The sequence below is a fragment of the Rana temporaria genome, chromosome 2, assembly GCF_905171775.1.
Source record: "Rana temporaria chromosome 2, aRanTem1.1, whole genome shotgun sequence".
NCBI lineage: Eukaryota > Metazoa > Chordata > Amphibia > Anura > Ranidae > Rana > Rana temporaria.
The window spans coordinates 171,463,180-171,485,283 of NC_053490.1; the positions used below are offsets into that span (position 1 = coordinate 171,463,180).

The following is a 22,104-nucleotide window of genomic DNA, read 5'->3' on the forward strand; positions in this document are numbered from 1 at the left end:
CTTGAATGGTGTACTGGGGGCAGGGTTCTCAAAGTGGTCCTGAGAGGTGTAATGGAGCAGGGTGTCCTTAGGGGTCTTGAGAGATGTACTGGGCCAGAATGCTGTGATGTTTTCAGGAACCTATGTACATCACCCTGCCAGTCCTTCCCAACAGCCATGATCTGTCTGTATTGTATAAACAAGTGGCGGGGCCCAGCAATGACACCACTGGGTCTAATATAAAGTATGTAATTAAAAAGGAAAAATATTTCTATAAAAATCTCTTAAGAATGGTCATGGTGGGGTAGGACCTGTAAAGGCAGAATATAAGAAGATCAATTGTAAGCTTTATTTAGAGGTATTGATGTAGTGATAAATACAGAACTGCATTTATTTGTGCCTGTTATATCTGCCTGTCTTTCAGCTTTAAACATTAAAGGAACATCATAAGGATAGCTTGCACCAAAAAACCTGCTTGGCCCGAACTGCTTACATTTTACCTAGTGTAGTTCTCTTAGCTTCTGTTCACCTGTCATAAACTCTACCAGCAGCAGGTCAACATACTAATAACTACCAGCAGACCCTAATTTAGATTTCTATTTTCTTCTTGTATTGGGCTTGCACGAGCCAAGGTGTTGGCAGTTGATTGCATGCCTATTCATTGGCTGTATTATTATACCTAAAAATGCAGCATTATCTTTGCGATTTAGAAATAATAGATGCAACTTGGAGTCATAGTTTAAGTGCCATTTAAGTGCAGACCTATTGAAGTGTTTTTTTTTTTGCCTATTCTAAAGGGTTCCAAGTTCTCATATTGCCAATCTTCAGAATTTCCAGTCCTTGCTGAATTTCCTTTTGATCTTGAATACAAATATTCATATGGACACATCTTCTGTTTCAACAAGAATGGACTTAGTTGTTGGAGAAAAAGTCTCATAGGCATGATCACAGCCTTTAAATGTTATACAGGATTGCCGATTTTCAATATTTGTTGACTCTTTGGGTTGACAACAGCAGCGCAAGCATGACTAAAAGGAAAATAATGAATGAAAACATTTTAATATTATATTCGTTGTTTATACTTTTATGTAATTGGCTGTTAGATGCTGTATATTTCAGAACAGAAAATCTAAATATTAAAATATACATTTTAGAGTTCAGAAACATATACTTCTGGTTAGTACAACAAAGCATGATATGTAATAAAAGTATAGGAAAGCGACTGAAAGCCACTGATATATATAATGCCTAGTACACGCGATCAGAATATCGGGAAAATGATCACCCATTTTTTTGCATTCTAGTCTCATATTGAAAACCAATAGGTTAATAAATTTACGAAAATTCTCGTACAACAGAAACAAACTGTATGTGTTGTAATGTGATGTATTGTATTGTAATGTATTCTTTCATTTTTGAGCATGGACACATGATTTTTTTCATACAAATACTATACTAAGTATGTGAAAATCGTTCGTTCTTTCAACTTTGTTTTCTTATTGTGTGTGTAGCGCCCCTTTTACTTTCAGAAAGGGCACTACGCTAAAGTTAGTGGGAGAATGAGAGAGATAAGTTGCTCTCATTCTTAATTTTTTTAAATTTGGCTGTCGCCAAATCCTGGTTTGTCCTGTGGGTCAGTATGTGTGCCCAGAGATACGGTCTCATCTCTGGACAGCAGATGGTGCCAGAGGGATCCAGGCAGAGCCGCTTCTTCCCAGCAGCCAATGAGAGGAGTTGGGCCTCGCTGTGCATGCTGGGAGGGGGTTTTTCTGTGGCGGAGGCTGTTGTTCTGGGTTCTTCGCGGGTTCCTGGTTCTAGGTGCGGCACCCACCTTTAGGGTGTGCACACATCGCGGGCCCCACCACTATGGCCTACCTGGCCTGGGGTCGCGCGCTACGCTGAGTTCCTGACTCTGGGCCCTCCTGGCCTGGAGCAACTGATGCCACAAAGGGGCCCCAGTGACTTACTGGGTCCCCACTTCTACTGAGGAGATCCCAGGCTGTATGCCGTTCGGTGGGGGTTCGGCTTGAGGAAAACCTGGAGGCAGGTTATCCAAAAAGGGCTTGAACGAACCATCGGGGATCTGGTGACCGGACATTGACAGGTACACTTGCACTGTCAACCGGTGACCCTACGTAATTTACTGGGAGGATTCACTCTGCTTTTCAAAGTAAATCTTGCACTAGGCCTGTGGCAGAGGCCCCAATATTCAATATGAGCCAAGTCTGTGGCAGAGACTTGTTCCTCCCAGCAACCTAAAGTGACGCTCTGGCTGCCAGGCCTGTGGCAGGGCTCTGTCCGGAGGCACTTCACCCACTCTGGCTGGAGTGGCGACGTATTGATGCAGCTACAGAATAGCAGGATTGCTTTTCTCTATCCAAAGCCTGATACCGCAAAGTTCCTTTATTTCATCAACCTTTTCTATCTACTTTAAGTTGATGTTGGTCGTGTTGGACCAAGGAAATAAAGCATTCAGAAAACTTCATCTACCGATTGGACATTCAATTACTGCTCTACTCACTACCTTCACCCCTAGACATCACATAGAGGTAACTTAATACGCCAATCCCAAAACAATAAGCAGCTCCTGAGGGGGTAGCGCTACAAGTGTATTAGGCAATAGAGTGTAAATAATAGTACCCTCAGGAGTACTGTAATGCGTATATAAAGCCAATCCATTTTGTCTTGTTTTTGATTGGGAAGGGAATGGTTAAGACCACAACCAGGTTTTCTTTTTATGTCTCTTGCACATCAGGGAGATTTTACTTCATATATTCTCCCAGACATACAGCATGAAGTCAGCAGAGATCTCACTAAAGTAAGAATATAACCCCTCTTAGACAGTTGTTCAGAGTTTTGGAAGGTTTCCCCTCACCTCTTGTTCCTGTAAAATCTCCAAAAACTTGGCTTTCCCATAATTTTCTGTTCCGATCACAATGGTCACCAGAGCCACAAATGAGAACAAGTTTCCCCACAGGGATACAGTATATAAAACCTGACAAAGATTCTAAAGCTTCTAATTTTTACATGAAAAAAAAATCAGATTTTTTATACACTTTAACCACTTAAGGACGCCTTCACGCCGATATACGCTGGCAGAAGGGCACAAGCACGTACCTGTACGTCCTCTTTAAGAGCCCAGCCGTGGCCATGACCGCGGGACCCATGGGACCCACAGACCCGATCGCCGCCGGTGTCCCGCAATTGGTCACAGGAGCTGAAGAATGGGGAGAGGTGTGTGTAAACACACCTTCCCTGTTCTTCATTGTGGCAATGCCAGTGATCGTCTGTTCCCTGATATAGGGAAAGACGATCACTGACGTCACACGTCCAGCCCCGCCCCCTACAGTTAGAAACACATATGAGGTCACACTTAACCCCTTCAGCGCCTCCTAGTGGTTAACTGCCAAACTGCAATTGTCATTTTCACAGTAACCAGTGCATTTTTATAGCACTTTTCGCTGTGAAAATGACAATGGTCCCAAAAATGTGTAAAAATTGTCCGATGTGTCCGCCATAAAGTCGCAGTCATGAAAAAAATCGCTGATCGCCGCCATTAGTAGTAAAAAAAAAATTATTAATAAAAATGCCATAAAACTATCCCCTATTTTGTAAATGCTATAAATTTTGCGCAAACCAATCGATAAACGCTTATTGCAATTTTTTTTACCAAAAATAGGTAGAAGAATACGTATCGGCCTAAACTGAGGGGGAAAAAAAGTTTTTTTTATATCTTTTTTCGGAATATTTATTATAGCAAAAAGTAAAAAATATTGATTTTTTTTCAAAATTGTTGCAAAAAATAAAAAACGCAGAGGTGATCAAAAAACACCAAAAGAAAGCTCTATTTGTGGGAAAAAAGGATGCCAATTTTGTTTGGGAGCCACGTCGCATGCGCAATTGTCAGTTAAAGCGACACAGTGCCGAATCGCAAAAAGGGGCAAGTTCCTTAACCTGCATAATGGTCCAGGTCTTAAGTGGTTAATGTATCAATAATATGTATGCATCAATTGTTGGACCGCCATCTAAGAATACAATTTGAATGTATTAGATGCCTTCTATGCCTTGTAGCATCTTGTAAGGACAGTTTTTTTTTTCCTTTTTACTAAAATGCCCTCTCATTATTTATCTAGAACCTAGTTAGAACAGTAGTTGTTATGTCCGTAGATCCATGAGCAAACAATAAGCTCACACACATTATAGTACGACAGTGCAATTTTTTTAGATCTATCAACAACTCTTTAGTGCAAGGTCCTGTCTGACTGGATACAGATTGACTGGATAGTTTAGCTAGATCATCATATTATATAGTTACTGTAGGGTAAATCTGAGGAAGACTGTACATAAACTGTACAGGTAGATTGTAACATGTCTGGTAGACTTTAGGTAAGATCACTTAATAGTAGTAGTGAAAATCACGCATGATATGATTTTAAAGTGTAAGTAAACCCAACTATCGTTTTTAGCCAAGGAAGCTGCCATCTTTGCCTCTGTTTATTCTGCAACTGCCATGATGCTGCACATGTGATCAGTTATGAAACCAGCCATTGGATGATTTGACAGTTTGGTTGAGAGCACAAGCAAATTTGACAGCTAGCATTTCCGGCATGCCGGGAATGTTAACAGTTATTTAAACTATCAAATCGATGGGTTTACTTCCACTTTAAGTCATATCGCATGAACTACATCATGTACTGGACTTCCAAATTGCAATTTAACTGAACACATTTTTTTTTTAACTTTTGGTACATTAAATTCAGTAAAAATGATATAACATGCAAAGCTATTTATTTACAGAATGTCTGATAAAAAATTATGATCCATTTGCCTATCAACCACCATTTCGGGTAAGTTAAAAAAAATTTTTTTTTTTTTTTATAATTTTTTTTTTTTAGGGTGTACCTCTGCTTTACCTTTCCTGTTGCAGACACTGTGCAGTGAGTTTAAATGTGACTTTAATAGGTTAGACTCAGTAAAATATATAATGTAACAGAACTGGTCAAACACACTCCCACCCCTTCTCTGTAATACAATCAGTAAGAAGACTTGTCCTGAGGGGTGTGGCTTTTACTCAGCTCTGCCAGCCTAGAGCACTGCAGGGTGAAAAGGAGGACTTTTGATGCATTTCCAATCATAAATCAGTTTCAAAACATAACATTTTTGGGACACAGGGCTTTAAAGAAAGTGCAAGCATTCACCTGGGATGTAAACAATACTATATATGTATGTTAGAAAAAATAATTATTTTGTAAAATCTTACCTTAAAACAATTTTTATATTTTGTGCTTACTAAGTAAAGCACAATAGGATTAATGCATGAATTTAGGTCGGCCATGTTTATACCAACATAGTTCAACGGGAGCAGAAAGCTGCAATTGAAAAAGAAAATATGTACAGTTTATAGTCATTTTTATATAGCAAACACTATACTCAAAGTCACATATTAAACTTTTTTAATTAATGTAGTATTTTTTGTATAATCCAAGAAGACAAGATACAGTTGCAAGCTTGTAGTAAAATTTCTACTAAGTAATACAAGAATGTTACAGTATTTTTGATGTAGCTAATGAATTTCTTTTATGGTACTCTATATTTTAAGAAGGTATTTGATACTGTATATATTTGTAGTATCCCCATTTATTCACTCTCCATGTGTGTCAGATCATTTTAGCCAGCTCACTTGGTAAATAATCTTTGAGATTAGACGAATTACAATATAGGCCATTTAGGCTTGGTTCATGGAAGACAAAATGTATGAATGTACAAAAACAATATTGTTTTAAAAAATCTGTCCCCACCACTGAACAAAGTGGTAATGCATTGGAAAAAATTCTTGCATATTGCATTTTTGAAGAGTTGCTTTACTATTGCTATTTGAGTTAATTAAAAAGGCATCCCTAAAAAACAATTTTTTGCCAAAAACAATGATGCTCAGCAGTAGTAACTCTGCAATAATGTCCTGTAATTTTGCATAAAGCGTAGTACTAATGCTCACTATCATTAAAAAACTAATATTCCTTTAAATTTTGTACCTGGGGGTGTCTATAGTATGCCTGTAAACTAGCGCATGTTTCCAGTGTTTATAACAGTCTCTGCACAAAATGACATTTCTAAAGGAAAAAAGTCATTTAAAACTACTCACTGCTATAATTGTGGGGTCAGGCAATACAGATAAAAGTCATTGAAAGTCATTGAAAAATAAAAAATAAAATGCGTGGGGTCCCCCCAAATTCCATTACCAGGCCATTCAGGTCTGGTATGGATTTTAAGGGAAACTCTGCGCCAAAGTTTAAAAAATGGCATGAAGTTCCCCCCAAAAATCCATACCAGACTCGGGAGAGCGCCCCCTCCTGAACTGTACTAGGCCACTTGCCCTCAACATGGGAAGGATGTCCCCATGTTGATGGGGAAAAGGGCCTCATCCCCATAACCCTTGTCCGGTGGTTGTGGGGGGTTTGCGAGCGGGGGGCTTATCAGAATCTGGAAGCCCCCTTTAACAAAGGGGACCCCCAGATCCCAGCCCCCCCATGAGAATTGGTAAGGGGTACATTACCCCTACCATTTCACAAAAAAGAGTGTCAAAATGTTAAAAATGACAGGAGACAGCTTGGGACAAGTCCTTTTAAAAAAAAAATAAAAAAAAGATTCCAGCGATGTAATCCATTCTCGATCTCCAGCGATGTAATCCATTTTCGATCTCCAGCAATGATCTCCAGCGATGATCTCCAGCGAGCATACGACAAACACGATACTGCCTCCATTGGAGGCACCTGACGAATGATGCGCCGCCAGCCTGACAGCTCTTATATAGCTGAGGGCAGGGCCAGAGATGCAAGGGAAATCGCCGGGGTTAACCAGTGACGTGTATGGGTGACCCCGCTCCCTTCTGATGCAAAGGGAAACCTGCGTTGTGTCAGAGGGGCGCAGGGTCACCCATACACGTCACTGGGTAACCCCGGCGATTCCCCTTGCGTCTCTGGCCCCGCCCTCAGCTATTTAAGAGCTGTCAGGCTGGCAGCGCGTCATTCATCGGGTGCCTCTGGTGGAGGCAGGATGGGGTGCGTCGTATCCTTGCTGGAGATCGAGAATGGATTACATCGCTGGAGATCGAGAATGGATTACATTGATGGAATTTATTTTTTATTTTTATTTATTTTTATTTTTAATAAAGGACTTGTCCCAAGCCGTCTCCTGACGTATTTAACATTTTGACACTTTTTTTAATTACTTTTATCTGTATTGGCGGGACCCGGCAATTCATTATAGCCGCGAGTAGTTTTAAATTACTTTTTTTCCTTTGGAAATTGCATTTTGTGCAGGGACTTTTCTAAGCACGGGAAACATGCGCTACTTTACAGGCATACTATAGACACCCCCAGGTACGACATTTAAAGGAATATTTCACTTTTATTGTTTCACTTTAAGCATTATTAAAATCACTTCTCCCAAAAAAAAATCAGTTTTTAAAACTTTTTTTTTGCATTGATACATGTCCCCTGGGGCAGGACCCAGGTCCCCAAACACTTTTTATGACAATAACTTGCATATTAACCTTTAAAATTAGCACTTTAGATTTCTCCCATAGACTTTTAAAGGGTGTTCCGCAGCTTTTCGAATTTGCCGCGAACACCCCAAATTGTTCGCTGTTTGGCGAACGGGCGAACAGCCAATGTTCGAGACGTACTCATGTTCGACCCGAACATAAAGCTCATTCCTAATGCTCAGCATTTAGCAAAACTACCTAATTTATCTTGACACCCATGCAGAATATGAATATAAAAGTACTAACTACATTTTACCAATTTTAACTCAAGTCTCCCTTCCCACCTAGAGAATGTCCGAACATTCTTTTTATTTTTATTTTACCTTGTTTCTATAGTAAGAAACGTATATTTTTAAAGGTAATATCATCACCGGGCATATAAAATTATTGCAGGGGCAGTTTCTGGGAGCTCAGTTCCTATTGAAGCATGCACAACTCCAAAAGTACTTATTCTAAAAGGCCTTTAACTACATACAGGGGTTGATTTATCAAAGGTAAATAGCCTGCTCAAATTGCAAGTGAAAGAGCATTTTGCAAGGAAATTTACCCTTAGCTTAGTGAACAACTTTACTGCTAACCTGCATCATTCAATCACATGCAAGCAAAAAAATATATATATTTTTTTACTTTCCTTACATGCTATTGGGTATTCTTTGCAAAGTGAGTTTTCACCACATTCACTAAGCTAAATTCTGCTTTAAGTTTTCATGTGCATGAAAGCCACCTAGGCAAGACTAAGCGGTAACGCAATTGTAGATCTGGAAGACACCCTAACCTCCCTGGCCACAATCCTGAGTGTGGCTTGGGGTTAAGTTTCTGTACCATTAGTGGTAACCCAGAGCCACACTCAGGATTGCATCTCGGAATCCTGGTGCAGGTTACTTACCTTGTCCCCAAGATCCTGTGATGTCCCTCCCCAGCTGTGTCTGCAGGCTATGTCCTCTGCCAAATGCCTCTATGCCCGATGCCTCTATGCGCAAGGCTCCGTTTCCAGCGGCAAAAAGTACAAAATTCATATCACATACAGTACACTGTAATCTTACAGATTACATTAATGTATGAACTCATTTCACCTCCCCTTTGTCCCTAGTGAGAGAGCAGGCCAGGGGAAAAGCACACATACAGCTCAGCTCAGGACCAAGCCCATACTTCTGCCCCCCATAGCAAGCACTTGCTATGGGGGCAGACACAGAAGTGGAGTAGTTAAGAATGCTGGCAGGGGACCAAAGAAGTTTAAAGGTTTAGGACTGCTCTCTGCATAGAATTGTGCATAGAATTTCAGTGTAGCATCTAAAGGATATATATGTAATATATTATAGATCAGTAGTACCATCATCCAAGAATGGGCTATAGGTAAGCAGCTCTGCTCTTTTTCCCCGTGTACATAATATTCCTGTTCTTTATGTTTGAGACTATACTATTGATTTGGTTAATTGTATAGTTTTTAATTAATTGTCAATTAAATTACAGACATTCTCCTGACGAAGCGGAAATAGGCCGCAAAACTAGTTGAGATGCCTTTGTGACCCACAATTCCACTTCCATTTCAGACTATTATAATGGTGATATGTATAGATTGTCACCATGCTTTTAATCTGAACATGATTTTGTGCTGTCTTTTATTAATTTTGTATCGATAAAAATTTTATTTATATATTTTTTTATATATGTGTTTTCATACCTGATTCTACTTTTCAAATCTGTACCGAGATAGTCCAATTGCCCCCCACCCCTTGGGACCTTGGTTTGGGGACCAAATAATTCTGATTTCTATACGCTCTGTGCATAGGTTAGTCAGGTAAGTATAACATGTTTAGAATTTTAATGGGGTTGTAAATGTTAATTTTTTTATTTTCTAAATAGGTTCCTTTAAGCTAGTGCATTGTTGGTTCACTTAGCTTTTCCTTCGATTTCCCCTATAAATGTTTTTTTCTTTGTTTTCTTTGTCTGAATTTCTCACTTCCTGTTCCTCCTAAGTAAACTGTTCTGACTGACAAACCCCCAGCCAGAACAGCTCTGATGATGGGGGCAAACTTACTGAGGAGAAACAGGAAGTGAGAAATTCAGACAAAGAAAAAAAAACACTTGGAAGGGAAACCAAAGGAAAGGGTAAGTGAACCAACAATGCTCTAGCTTAAAGGAACCTATTTACAAAATAAAAAACAAACCTTTACAACCCCTTTAAGAAAAAATAGATGAGCATTTACAGTCTCTTTAGGATTCCATGGCTGCCATCTGGGGACCATTTTTCTTATATTTGCTGGTACATATAATAACACTGTCATAAGCAGCAGAATACAAACCATGGGTACGTAAGACTGATTTGTCCTAATCCGAGCATACTCTACATCATTGTAAAACCCAGGTTGTGTTATATTGTATGCATCCTCTTTTGGAATCCCATTTCTAAGTTATGTTCCTGCCAGTAATACATCTGCTTTAAAAACACACATTAATACTGTATTTGGTTTTACCTTAGAAGATCACATCTCTTGACATCTTCAGAGTCATAAAATATAAACTTGATCATACGACCGAGGTGCAGAGGTAGCCAGCATATGGTGAATACAAGAACTAGGAAAAACACTGTTTTAGCCACATTCCACCTCTAAAAGATAAATACAAAATTTAAAGTAATTACTAAACTGCATGGATCACTGTGTTTTTTTATAGCCTAATTATATTCAATAAAGTTACCACTAGAGCAACTGACAAGGCAGCAAATTGTCAGGTGAAATTTGCATCTCTCTTCCTAATCCCACGTACTAGTCACAGAGCACTAACAGTTCACACTATAACCATGGAGTGTTAAAAAATTGCATAAAATAGTTCTTTATGGGTCCATGCACACTGGCTTAAAACAAATTCTGCTTTTTGAGGAGATTAGCATTTTGTCTGTAGAAACTGCTAATGTTATCCTATGCATCCATGCACAGTAGGATGGTTAGAAGCACTAAATCAGGGGTGCCCAACCTTTTGACAGCCGAGGGCCACCTAAGTGACTTAGTAACCAGTCGCGGGCCACAATGAGCGGAGTGGGCAGATGACAGGTCTGTGTCCAGTCTGCATATGCAAAGCAGACACAGCCCAATCTACTCTATGGGCCCTCCGATCCAATCAGATAAAAGGGGGCAGATCCATTTCCATTTTTTTTAGCAGATCAGATTGGAGGTAGGCAGGTGTAAATGGACCCTCTAATCACCTGCCGCTCCATAGAGGTGATTAGAGGGTCTGATTGGGTCGGACCAATCATGTGAAAGGGGCCTAAGGCTGCTTTTACACTGATGGTCTGCGGTCTATTGCAGCACAGTGTATCTGTGGTTTTCCCACCGGTTAGCTGCACTTTGCCATAGACGTCTATTTATATCCTGCAGGTGTGGTGCACTTTCTGAAAAGTCGCTTGCTTCCTCTACCGCTGGCTTCATTTACAACACTGATGCTCTCGGATGGCAGGTCGGCAACCTGCAATCTGGGCTTGCCAATGCTACACACTCTACTCTATGGGCTTGCCAATGCTACACACAATTGCTCTATGGGATGTTTGTTTCTGCCAAAATAACTGCCCTTTTTTCATTACATGTACCCTAAGTATTTCATGGGTAATACCTGCCTGGTTAAATGTATACAGAAAAACCCAAACCATAATACAGTATAACAGCAAAAGAGCAGATACAGTTAAGGGAAATACTATATCTAATTTAAAAAAAAATCTTAATTTAAAAATAAATATAGAAATCTTGACTTGACTGACTATCCCACAGTAAACAATGTTCCCATTAAGTAATTCAAAGAGAAAATGACACCAGTATCAGCCAACCAATCACTACTCCTACCAGCGCATATCAATAAAGTGTTAAAGAACTGTGCCAGCTGAACCCAATCAGCAGTTCTCAGAAAGGCATGTGGAGGCAAAAATACACATTGGTGGATTGAAATAGGTAAAGTACAACATGACATATGGAATGAGGTGGTCTGGAATGGGGAATGTACAGCATGATATATATAATGAGGTGGTCTGAAATAGGAAATTTACAACATGCTGTACGAAATGAAGTGAGAAAGAAGATGAAATCTAAAGCAAAACATATACAGAATATGGCAGCCAAAATATGAAATGCAGAGCTAGAAATTCCGAATGAGGTAGCCAGAATTTGAAATGAACAGCATGGAAATATAAAATGTACTGCATGCCATGTGTCATTTGAAGCTTGTTGCTTGAAACTAGAATAACTAGAGGAGCTTCACTGGGGCAGAGTTGCATGTTTTGGTCCCTATAGACTTCAATAGGAACGTGTGAAAAAATGCAGGTAACACATTTGAATGCATGATTTCTTGACTCTCCTTCTCTTAGTAACTAGCTTTCCTTTTGCTGAAACAAATGCAGTTAAGCCTGAAACCCCTGAAAATGCATTTATTGTACAGATGTACAAGAGAGAATGCTCCAAACATGCTAAATAAAGACGAAGCTCAGGTGTGACCCTAGCCCAAAGGCTAGTACACACGGGTCGAATGTCGGGTGACATCGGCCGGTTCAATAGAAACTTCTGTCAAAGGGTCATGAGCAAAAAAAAAAGGTCTGCTGACTGGCTCCTGATATGTCAGAACACAATAGCACAGCAGGGGAGATCTCTGTACTAACATCAGATTATTAGTACAACAGATTTGACCTGAGCTGCCTGCCAGTGTATGAGGCTTAACTTTTTTCCACATTATCACAAAAAAATAATAATGTTTAATTAATTTTATTACATACCTGTTTAAAGTGGTCATTCATTGAAATCCCCAGTCCACGTTTCTTCCATAATAACTGACAAGTCATCAAAGTATAAAAGACTGCTGTCACAAGCAAAGGAAGGCAAAAATAGAAGCTGAAAAGCCATGGGTCTTTGTAGGTCTTGTAGAACTAAAATGGGAAAGGCATTTTTTAGTAAACTGGGATATATGTGTGCTATTAACAACCTTGCTTATGTTAGCATAATGATAGAAGCATATCAAAATATTCTTTAATATCCACCTAATGCTCCATATGTATTAGAACATCAATTCTTGTTTATATTCTATATAATCTATGAATATGTGTTAGGTGTAATAAAACACAGCTTACCTGCATAAAGGATGATTTTTGTTCTGGAAGGAGCATACAAGTTTCTATGCTATGTCCTCTGTAGTTGAATTTGATAATATCAAAGCCTATGGCTTCAGGCACTGCCAACACTACTGATAAAACCCAGATAAATGCAATTTCCAGCAGAGTCCATTTGGATGTTCTACTTCCACCAATACAATTACAGGATACTGCAGCTCTATATCTACACAGGCAGAAAATATTGATTAATGAGAAAACCAATACACTATATACTATCTATATATATCTATATATCTATATATATATATATATATATATATATATATATATATATATATATATATATATATATATATTACATCCCCACAGATTATTCTCATTTAATTTTATCTCTTAAATTGGTTCTAAGGCTGGACATGTTTTACCTTAATACATTTCCTGTATTAAGGTAAAAAATGTCCCCGTTTTTATATCTCCCCCTCCCCCCTGTATACTTCCCTGAGTCCTATTCTGAATCCAGCACTGTGTCCATCTGCAGCAGCTCTCTCCTCTCTCTGTGCTCACTCACAGAGGCAGGAACAGGAGCCTTTGGCTTCTGCTGCTGTCATTCAAATCATGTGAGCAGAGAGCAGGGCTGAGCTAAGCTGAGCTTTGTGTTAATAGACACACACAGCCGCCTCAGGAGCAAACCCAAAGGTGCACCCAAATAGGAAGCAGCTTCCTATGGTGGCGCACCAGGAAGAGGAGGAGCGGAGAGTGCTGGCGGAGGACCCAAGAAGAGGAGATTCGGTGCCATTCTGTGCAATGGTATTACAGGTAAGTATAACATGTTTATTATTTTAATTAAATTTCATCTTTACAATAACTTTAAAGTAACCATACTTTTGCCAGCACTTGGACAAGTATCAGGTCAGGACTATACTAAAACTGCCCATGCACATTGTAGTATGATTGAAAATTGTATGTACAATCTCATTTATTTTGGCCATGCATCTAGCAATCTGATTGATTAATCTTGATTGTTGAGCCTACCCGACAACAAATTGGGTGGATTGCTTAGCCAGAGATGCTGCTAAATCATTTTGGTAGATCTACTGTAAAGTACAATGACTATAGATTACACATTTATATTGCAAGCTGCTGTTAAATCTAAAGGAGATTGCAATTTATAGTAACATCTGTGGTCAGATTTAGAGGCAATAATGTGCACTTAAAATATTTTAAGTGCCAATAATCCTACACATAAATTATAAACTTAAAAAAAACTCTACGTGAGCAAGCTGATGTGTCCTCATCTCATAAGTTAACTGTGGTGTTGATTTACGAAAGGCAAATAGACTGTTAACTTTGCTAGGGAAGTTTACTTAGAGCTTAGTAAATGAGATGAAGCTCTGCTGTTTAAAAACAAAAAATTCTTTGCACGTGATTTTGTATCCTTTGAAATTTCACCACATTCAACGATCTCTGGCGGAATTTTCCCTGCAAGTGAATAGCCTATTTGGCTTTAGTAAATCAACCCCTGTGTCTCTTTTACCATCAGCCAATGAAGAAGGTTCCAGGGGTTAGCCTATTTGGCTTTAGTAAATCAACCCCTGTGTCTCTTTTACCATTAGCCAATGAAGAAGGTTCCAGGGGTTTCCAGAATATGCAAAAATCTTACGGTCTCTAAAACTTTGTGAGATATGTGATTTTCTATTGTTCTACCCATGTTTATCTTTGTTCACAATATTGCAGTACATGTTATAAAGAAAATGACTGCACTGGATGTGGAGCTGGTCATAGCTAAATATCAAACTGATAACAACAGGCGGTGATACTGTATATGACTGGGAACTTCCTTAATGAACGTTCATCTATTCTAGACCAATGGATGAATGCATCTCTGTATGCTATACTAAGCCCTTCTGATAGTGAGACTCACATATTTTGAACCACTAGAGAAACCCTGTTTGACCTGATATCACCCATCTATTGCAAGCAATGCAAAAACTGGTCATATTCTTGCAAATATTGGGCTGTGTATGACCTTTTGCTTTTCTTTCTCTTTAGAAAAAACATAATGCTCCAATATCTTAATTGACACCATCATTGGCAACCACACTCTAACCTGACTTATTTATAGAATGGAGTTGATTCAGTTTTTTCTTGGTTGCTACATTTAAAAATCAATACAACTGTACCTTTCTATGAACTAAAACCAACCTACACTTGCTCCAAATCTACCTTAACTCACCTACCCAGCTGTTGTACCTTCATATTATAATAGTGGCCTGCTCCAGAGTTTCCATCCTTTTTGCAGAAATTATTTTTAACACCAGCCATACCTGTGCATTGACTTAAATGAGGCTATACAATTAAAATTAGATCCTCTGTGTACCGTCTCATTGAAGCCTATGTGGACTTATTGTGCAGGCTTAGCTGATATTGTAGGACTTTAGGTGTCATTTGTAACTCTTAGGCCTCATACACAGAATAGGTTAACCAGAGGACACCGGTCTGAAGGACCGTTTTCATCGGTCAAAATCGATCTAGTGTGGGCCCCATAGGTTATTTAACCATAGGTTAAAAAAACAGCCAACTTGCTTTAAAATTAACCTATGGATTGGTAATCGATAGGTCAAAACCGATCGTTAGTAGGCACAACCATCGGTTAAAAATCCATGCATGCTCAGAATCAAGTCGACGCATGCTTGGAAGCATTGAACTTCGTTTTTTTCAGCACGTTGTGTTTTACGTCACCGCGTTCTGACAAGATCTGTTATTTAACCTATGATGTGTAGGCATGACGGACCATCAGTCAGCTTCATCGGTTAACCTATGACAACGGTCCTTCAGACCGTTGTCCTCTGGTTAACCTATCGTGTGTACGAGGCTTTACAGATCAGTTTATAGTAGCAGTATATTAGATCTAGATCATAATCTCCAGCGATAATCAGCTTAAAACAAAAAAAGGCATCTTAATTAAAATAGTAAACCATGTATAATAAAAATAAATTTACCTATCAATAATGAGTGCACACAAGCTAAGAACTGTGATTCCCACTGAAGACTTCTGTAGAAATGGTACTAGTTTGCAGATTTCAGCACCGAACGGCCAAGTCTGAGTAACAAGCTTTAAACAGAAGATAATTTAAAAAGGAGTTAGTTATAAGTATTGATTAAATCACAGGCATATACATTTCAAATTGTAAGTATTAAACCCTTTGGCTTTTGAATAAAAACACATTCTAAATATATACATATATGATGGGGGGGGGGGGGCTTTTTTATTTTAACCTATCCACCCTTGGCCTTTCCTAGTTCTTAATTAGAGATGAGTATGTTTTTTGTGAACCAGGTCTTTAACCATATAAATACATCCAATTTCGACATCTACAAATATTTATCTAACGTTAAAGGGGTTGTAAAGGTAATTTTTTTCCCTAAAAAGCTTCCTTTACCTCAGTGCAGTCCTCCTTCACTTACCTCATCCTTCTATTTTGCTTTAAATGTCCTTATTTCTTCTGAGAAATCCTCACTTCCTGTTCTTCTGTGTGTAACTACACACCGTAATGCGAGGCTTTCTTCCTGGTGTGGAGAAAGCCTCTTGAGGGGGGAGGGGGTAAGCAGGAGTGTCAGGACGCCCACTAACACACAGCTCCTTTCTCTATCTGCAAAGTAGAGAGTGTCCTGACTTGCCTGCTCGCCCCCTCCCCCTCAAGAGGCTTTCTCCACACCAGGGAGAAAGCCTTGCATTACTGTGTGGAGTTACAGACAGAAGAACAGGGAGTGAGGATTTCTCAGAAGAAATAAGGACATTTTAAAGCAAAATCGAAGGATGAGGTAAGTGAAGGAGGACTGCACCAAGGTAAAGGAAGCTATTTAGGGAATACTTTTTTTACCTTTTCAACCCCTTTAAAGCATTAGAACAATTTTTAGTTCCTGGTAAAAATGGTGAGTTCCCCTATGTTGCTTTGCATGCCCACCCCTTATTCCCATGTGCTTGGTCTCTTCCTTCCATAGCCAACAAGGTGACATTATTTATAGGAGGGGAATTCAAGTAAAACTGGAAATTTTTAGTTTTTATAATAAAAGTACAAATTTCAAGGAATGAAAACTGCATTTATTTTTTCGACATACTCCTCACTACATTTATACACTTATCCCAGCGTTTAATGCCTGGAAAACTATCAGCATAGAAAGATTTTTCAGTACACCTGAAACCTCCTATAATAGCCTGCTTCACTTCGTCATCAGTGCGGAAATGCTGACCTCCGAGGAACTCTTTTAGGGGTACAAACAGGTGGAAATTACTTTTTTTTTTCCTCCTTTCCAATTTTCTACTTGGGTATAGTTATTTTACCCTTTTTAGCAGCCTGTGTCTAAATTTGCCTGATCTGTTTTTTAATTCTGTTGAAATTGCCATTTATCTTAATCTGCATTCATGGATTAAGTAGTTATCCCTAACCTGGTGTGTGTGTTTTTTTTTCTAGCGGCAATACAGCTAGGTGAAGAGTATTTTACATTTATTGTGTTACTTGTGCTTGCAGAAGATGTGTCAGAGGGGCTGATATTGTTCTTGGAGTTGAGGCGTGGAACAAGAAGCCCAGAATTACCAAGCTACTCCTTAGAGGGTAGCGCTACATATGTATAATGTTTAGTAGTGATGGTCATCTCCATCTAGCTGCTGACATGCACACTACTTATGTTAATGTTATCACACTAAAGAGCATGCACAAGAAACCTCCAGAAACCTGCAAGGGGAGCCCCAAGGTTTTGACTGCCTAGGGGACTCCACAGAATTTAATCCAGCACTGCCCCAATGGAGTCAGAAATAAAAGCATGACAGAAGTGTTAACTCTACCCCACGTTATCCAAAGTGTAGATATGGGCTGGTGTTAGGGTTTAAGCTTAGAGTCACACCTCTCTATTTTAAGGCACATACATTATCTATTAAAATCAATAAAAAATGTGCTTTGACATTAATATACATTGTTTTAATGGACTTTAATGTCACATGTTTAATGTTAATAAGGGCAAACAGGTGTCCCATCATTTATTCTTCTCTGTGATGCACTTGTCTGTCTATGGCCATACTTACTGGTCCTTCTTCCATACAAGACTATTAGCCAAGTCTGGCAGACTGTAAGCAATGTAAGCATGTTGCTGATATTTTAGATCTCTACATATTTATCTGGGAGGGGGTTGACTGCAATGTACTATAGATAGCCACTAGAAAAGAGTTTTATGAATTTGAGATACATTTGGAATGTAGTTTGGTTCATATTAAAGTATATCTAAATCCAACATTTTTTTTATATACTGCAGGTGGCTGAATCAATTTTAGTTTTTTTCAGTCTCTTTCCTTTATTTTCACCTGGTGATCCTGCCAGAAACACACTTCCTGTTCAAGGGAGACATTGTTTGAAAAAAAATGTGTCAGGACTACAGAATACCTTCCACTCTCTTCTACTTTAAAAATTGAGGGGAGTTTGGTAGTCCTAACTCACTTCCTGATAACACAGCGGAATGCATGGGATGCATGACAGATTTTCACACTTATTGAGCAGATAAAACAACGTCAATGGTATATTTACCAGAAAAAAAGTCATTCATTTTTAGGGTTTACATATAATTTACAATAAACAATAAATGCAAGTAAACGCGGATCTCTAAAATCAAACTCAAAAATAAATACTGCTTTGGAGAACGGTTTATAGCTCATGAATGTCACTAAATTGGAGATTTTAAAATTGTAGATTGGAGACTTGAAGATTAGCATATTTACGTGTTCTGCCAGCCTCATCACACTAATTCTATTGATTCCTGATTATTATCCAATCTTAAAAACAGAGAGCAAATCTTTGAGCAGCATATTTTAGGACTCATGTGTTAAATAATTGTATTACACACAAAAAGAAAATCAGACTATCAATTAAATGATCCTTAATGCATCTAATTATTCATTAATAAATATTGAAATTCAATACTTTCATTTGATTTGGGGGTTAGAAGGACAAAATGTGGGAAATTTGGCATTGATTGGCAATTGACGATAGGTGAATACTATTAAGTATGGGAACGTACTTGTTCACTACAGACTGTGCAGACTGTGGGTGGTTCTACATTTCTCAATGTTTCTGTGTTGTCAAATTAACAACAGGGAATTGCTGACATGGGTCACTTGGTTTTCAGAAGAATACTGTTTGACAAGACAATACATCCCTTTTAGATTGAATTAGGGGAAAACATCCAGATAGTGGGATGTGTGTGATGCTAATTTGCTTTGTCATGAATGGAGTTTTAGTCTCTGAGATATTTACATATGTCACTTTCTATGTATTATAGTGGGTGTATTGAATTGTTTACTATTATGGTACTATAATTATAAGGAGTGTCCCAAAGTCACTATGAGCTATAAAAAAAAAATGGTGTAGATAAAGACAACATTACTCATCTGGACATGCCTAAAATTAAATATTATTAGATTTTTCATTAAAAAAAAAAAGTTGTCTCTTTGACAAAAAATGTAACTTCATTAGGAATAATTGTAACCACTTAAGGACCGAGTCTCCTTTTGAGATTTGGTGTTTACAAGTTAAAAACTATTTTGTTTTGCTAGAAAATTACGTAGAACCCCCAAACCTTATATATATATATATTTCAACACCCTAGGGAATAAAATGGCAGTTGTTTCAATAATTTTTGTCACACCGTATTTGCGCAGTGGTCTTTTTTGGAAAACAAGCACCCATCTACTACTGGAAGTTGGGACTGGAGTTTATGAAGAAGAAGTGCACCCAATGACTTGAAAACGGATGTTGTAAAGTCTTTTGAGCCCTTTCCCATTGCAAGCTTAGGCCCCCCATATATTAGTCAGTTTTTTCCTGTTCAAGCAGTGGATTGAACAGAAAAATCTGACCCCATTCTCCAATTCACACATTCAAGGTGAGTTAGAGAATCCTCTCAGCTGTGCCATTGTATTATGACAGAGGGGAGACTTCCCTGCCATCAGAATATACTGATCTGTAGCCTGCAATGCTGGTCAAGTGGGGAAAATCTTATGAACGGTTGTACAGACGTTAACCGGTAGAACCGTTAACCGGTTCTCTACAACTACAGTGTCCATACATCGACCAGTCCCTGCTGAACCGTCCAAATTTCAATCCATGTATGGCCTGCTTTAGTGTATTAGGTCATCAGGTCTTCGGACTACATAAAAATATACATTTTGGTATTAAGCATTATGCTATATTCTATTTTTAACAAGCGCCAAAACTATTACAGCGTCGGATTTTTGTGAGCTGTGTCTCAGATGGTTCTTTACAAAACTTCTTCTCTGATTGAACTGTTTACATTATTAATGAATCCTTGTGGAGATTAATAAATCTCCACATTACTCAATTAGAGAATGCCTCATAACCATTGAATGTCGAGGTATTCTGTGAATGGTGAAGGTGCTGAGCAAGCCCCGAAGATCATAGCGCTCCTTACATGTAGAGTGGACTACTACTTGATTTACAGCTTCCCCAGTAGCCCTCCAGATATCCGTTTTATACTAATTTATACATACAGCACATCGAGGCAAGCAAGACCAATGTAGGTAAGCAAAAAATCTAATTCCTGTAGTTTACCTTTAAAGCAGAGTTCCACCCAAAAGGGGGGAGTGGGTAACTTTTTTAGTGGGACTTCTTTTCTCATTTCCTTATTCCTCTTTTCGGCCACCTAGGTGACTCCTTCTCTCGCCCTATGTGGCCCCTCTCTGCCAGCAATCTTCTGGGACATGTCACAGGTCCCAGAAGATTGACTGGCCAAGACGTGTCCGGCTGTGAAGCCGTAGGCTGTCACAGCCGGGTGCCCACAGTTGCTATGACGGCGCCACAGAGAGGAGGGGGAAAAGTGGGGATCCAGGGACGCCCTGCATCGCTGGACCGTGGGGCAGGTGAGTGTCGGTTTATTAAAAGTCTGCAGCTATGCTTTTTTAACTGCTGACTTTTAATAAATGAAATAACGGGTGGAACTCCACTTTAGGATCACATTTATTATTATTGAGACAATTCATTTAGCAGTTATAATATGCAGGTTTTAAAACAACATCGTTTTTGGGGTAATTTATCAAGCAGTGAAGAACATTTTTCTGTTACAATAATTCATATTAAATATAATAATGAATTACAGGGGCTCCATTTATAACAAATAAGCAGTGCATTATTCTGTTGGGGGTAGAGTGTTCAGAGAAAAATTAGACATACTTAGGTACATCATAAATGTATAAACTGACTTCTAAAATTTGTGGGTTGTAATTGATATGATATATGCTAAACCTGAGATCACTATAACTGAAAATGAGCTATTGTCTGTTCATTAATTAGTAACATGCTGCTGCTGTTGTGTATGTCCAAATTACCACTTACCAGTTAAAATCTATTATGGAAAAACAGAAAATAGGCTTTAATCAAAGTCTATGTCAAGCCAAAGCTTTTTTATTAGCTTTGGCAGAAGTAAAAAAAAGATAAACCCTTGTCAGGGTGTCTAAGTACAGATGGGAAGCTTTCCCTTAACTTCCTGCCCTGGAGACACAACAGGAAGTTATTAAGAACATCACAAAATAAGAGAAATTTCCTTTTTAGATAGTTGCCATTAGAACAAATGTTCCCACCGGAAGATAAGCCCTCACCTTTGGTGAGAGTGTTACAACTTTCAAATTAAGGCTTGTTCACATATGCATTAATACCCAGTGTATAATCATTTGAGCTTCGGAAAGGTTTTACCCCCTTCATGACTAGGCCATTTTTTACTATTTAGCGCTGTGCTATTTAACTGGTAATTGCACGGTCATGCAATGCTATATACAAACAAAAATTGTATCATTATTTTCACAAGAATTTATTAAAAAAATATATTTTTGGGGGGGATATAAATGAAAAAAGATGGCACATTTTGAAAAAAAAAAAAACAATACTTTTTGCTATAAAACATATCCAATATTTTTTTTTTACATTTAAATGTCTTCATACATTTTGGCCAAAATGTTTTCTGCTACAGCTTTGGTAAAAAAAACAAACAAAAAAAAAACAATAAGTGCAAATTGATTGATTTGCGTGAAAGTTATAGTGTTTTCAAACTATGGTACATACTTTAGATTTTTTTTACACAAACTGAGGCTGGAGGAGGGGAACTGACTAACTGCTACTGACGAGTACATAGCTGTGCCTGTACGGGCTTCCCATCCACGGTACAATGCGGGCGGGCAGTCTGCAAGATTTTAAGCAGCATTTAATCAGCTTTTTAAAAAACCTCATAATCGCTCCTCAATGACTGCCATGGATATTACTATGTGCACCACACAGTGCAGTACACTTAGAAACTGTAGCAATGTGTTTTGTTAAAAATTAAACAGCAAGCCGCTTTTATGAGACATCAATGCTTATCAGCTGCCTCCATTAATTTCAACGGTAGCATGCTGTAACCACACTGTAAAAATGCCTACAGCATTTATGGTATGTTAGTAAAATCT

General features: G+C 38.5%; 1 protein-coding gene across 1 annotated transcript in view; it reads right to left on the reverse strand.

The window, feature by feature from the left end:
- Positions 1-306: 306 nt before the first annotated feature.
- The window catches only part of EDNRB (endothelin receptor type B), a 33,363-nt gene continuing 11,565 nt past the window's right edge, over positions 307-22,104 (reverse strand). Inside the window, exons 3-8 of the mRNA XM_040341425.1 lie at positions 15,608-15,720; positions 12,627-12,831; positions 12,276-12,425; positions 9,997-10,130; positions 5,240-5,348; positions 307-1,007 (exon numbers count right to left, since the gene is read on the reverse strand). Coding sequence (XP_040197359.1) covers positions 855-1,007; positions 5,240-5,348; positions 9,997-10,130; positions 12,276-12,425; positions 12,627-12,831; positions 15,608-15,720 — 864 coding nt within the window. The 3' untranslated portion in view covers positions 307-854. The remainder of the gene's footprint in view (positions 1,008-5,239; positions 5,349-9,996; positions 10,131-12,275; positions 12,426-12,626; positions 12,832-15,607; positions 15,721-22,104) is intronic.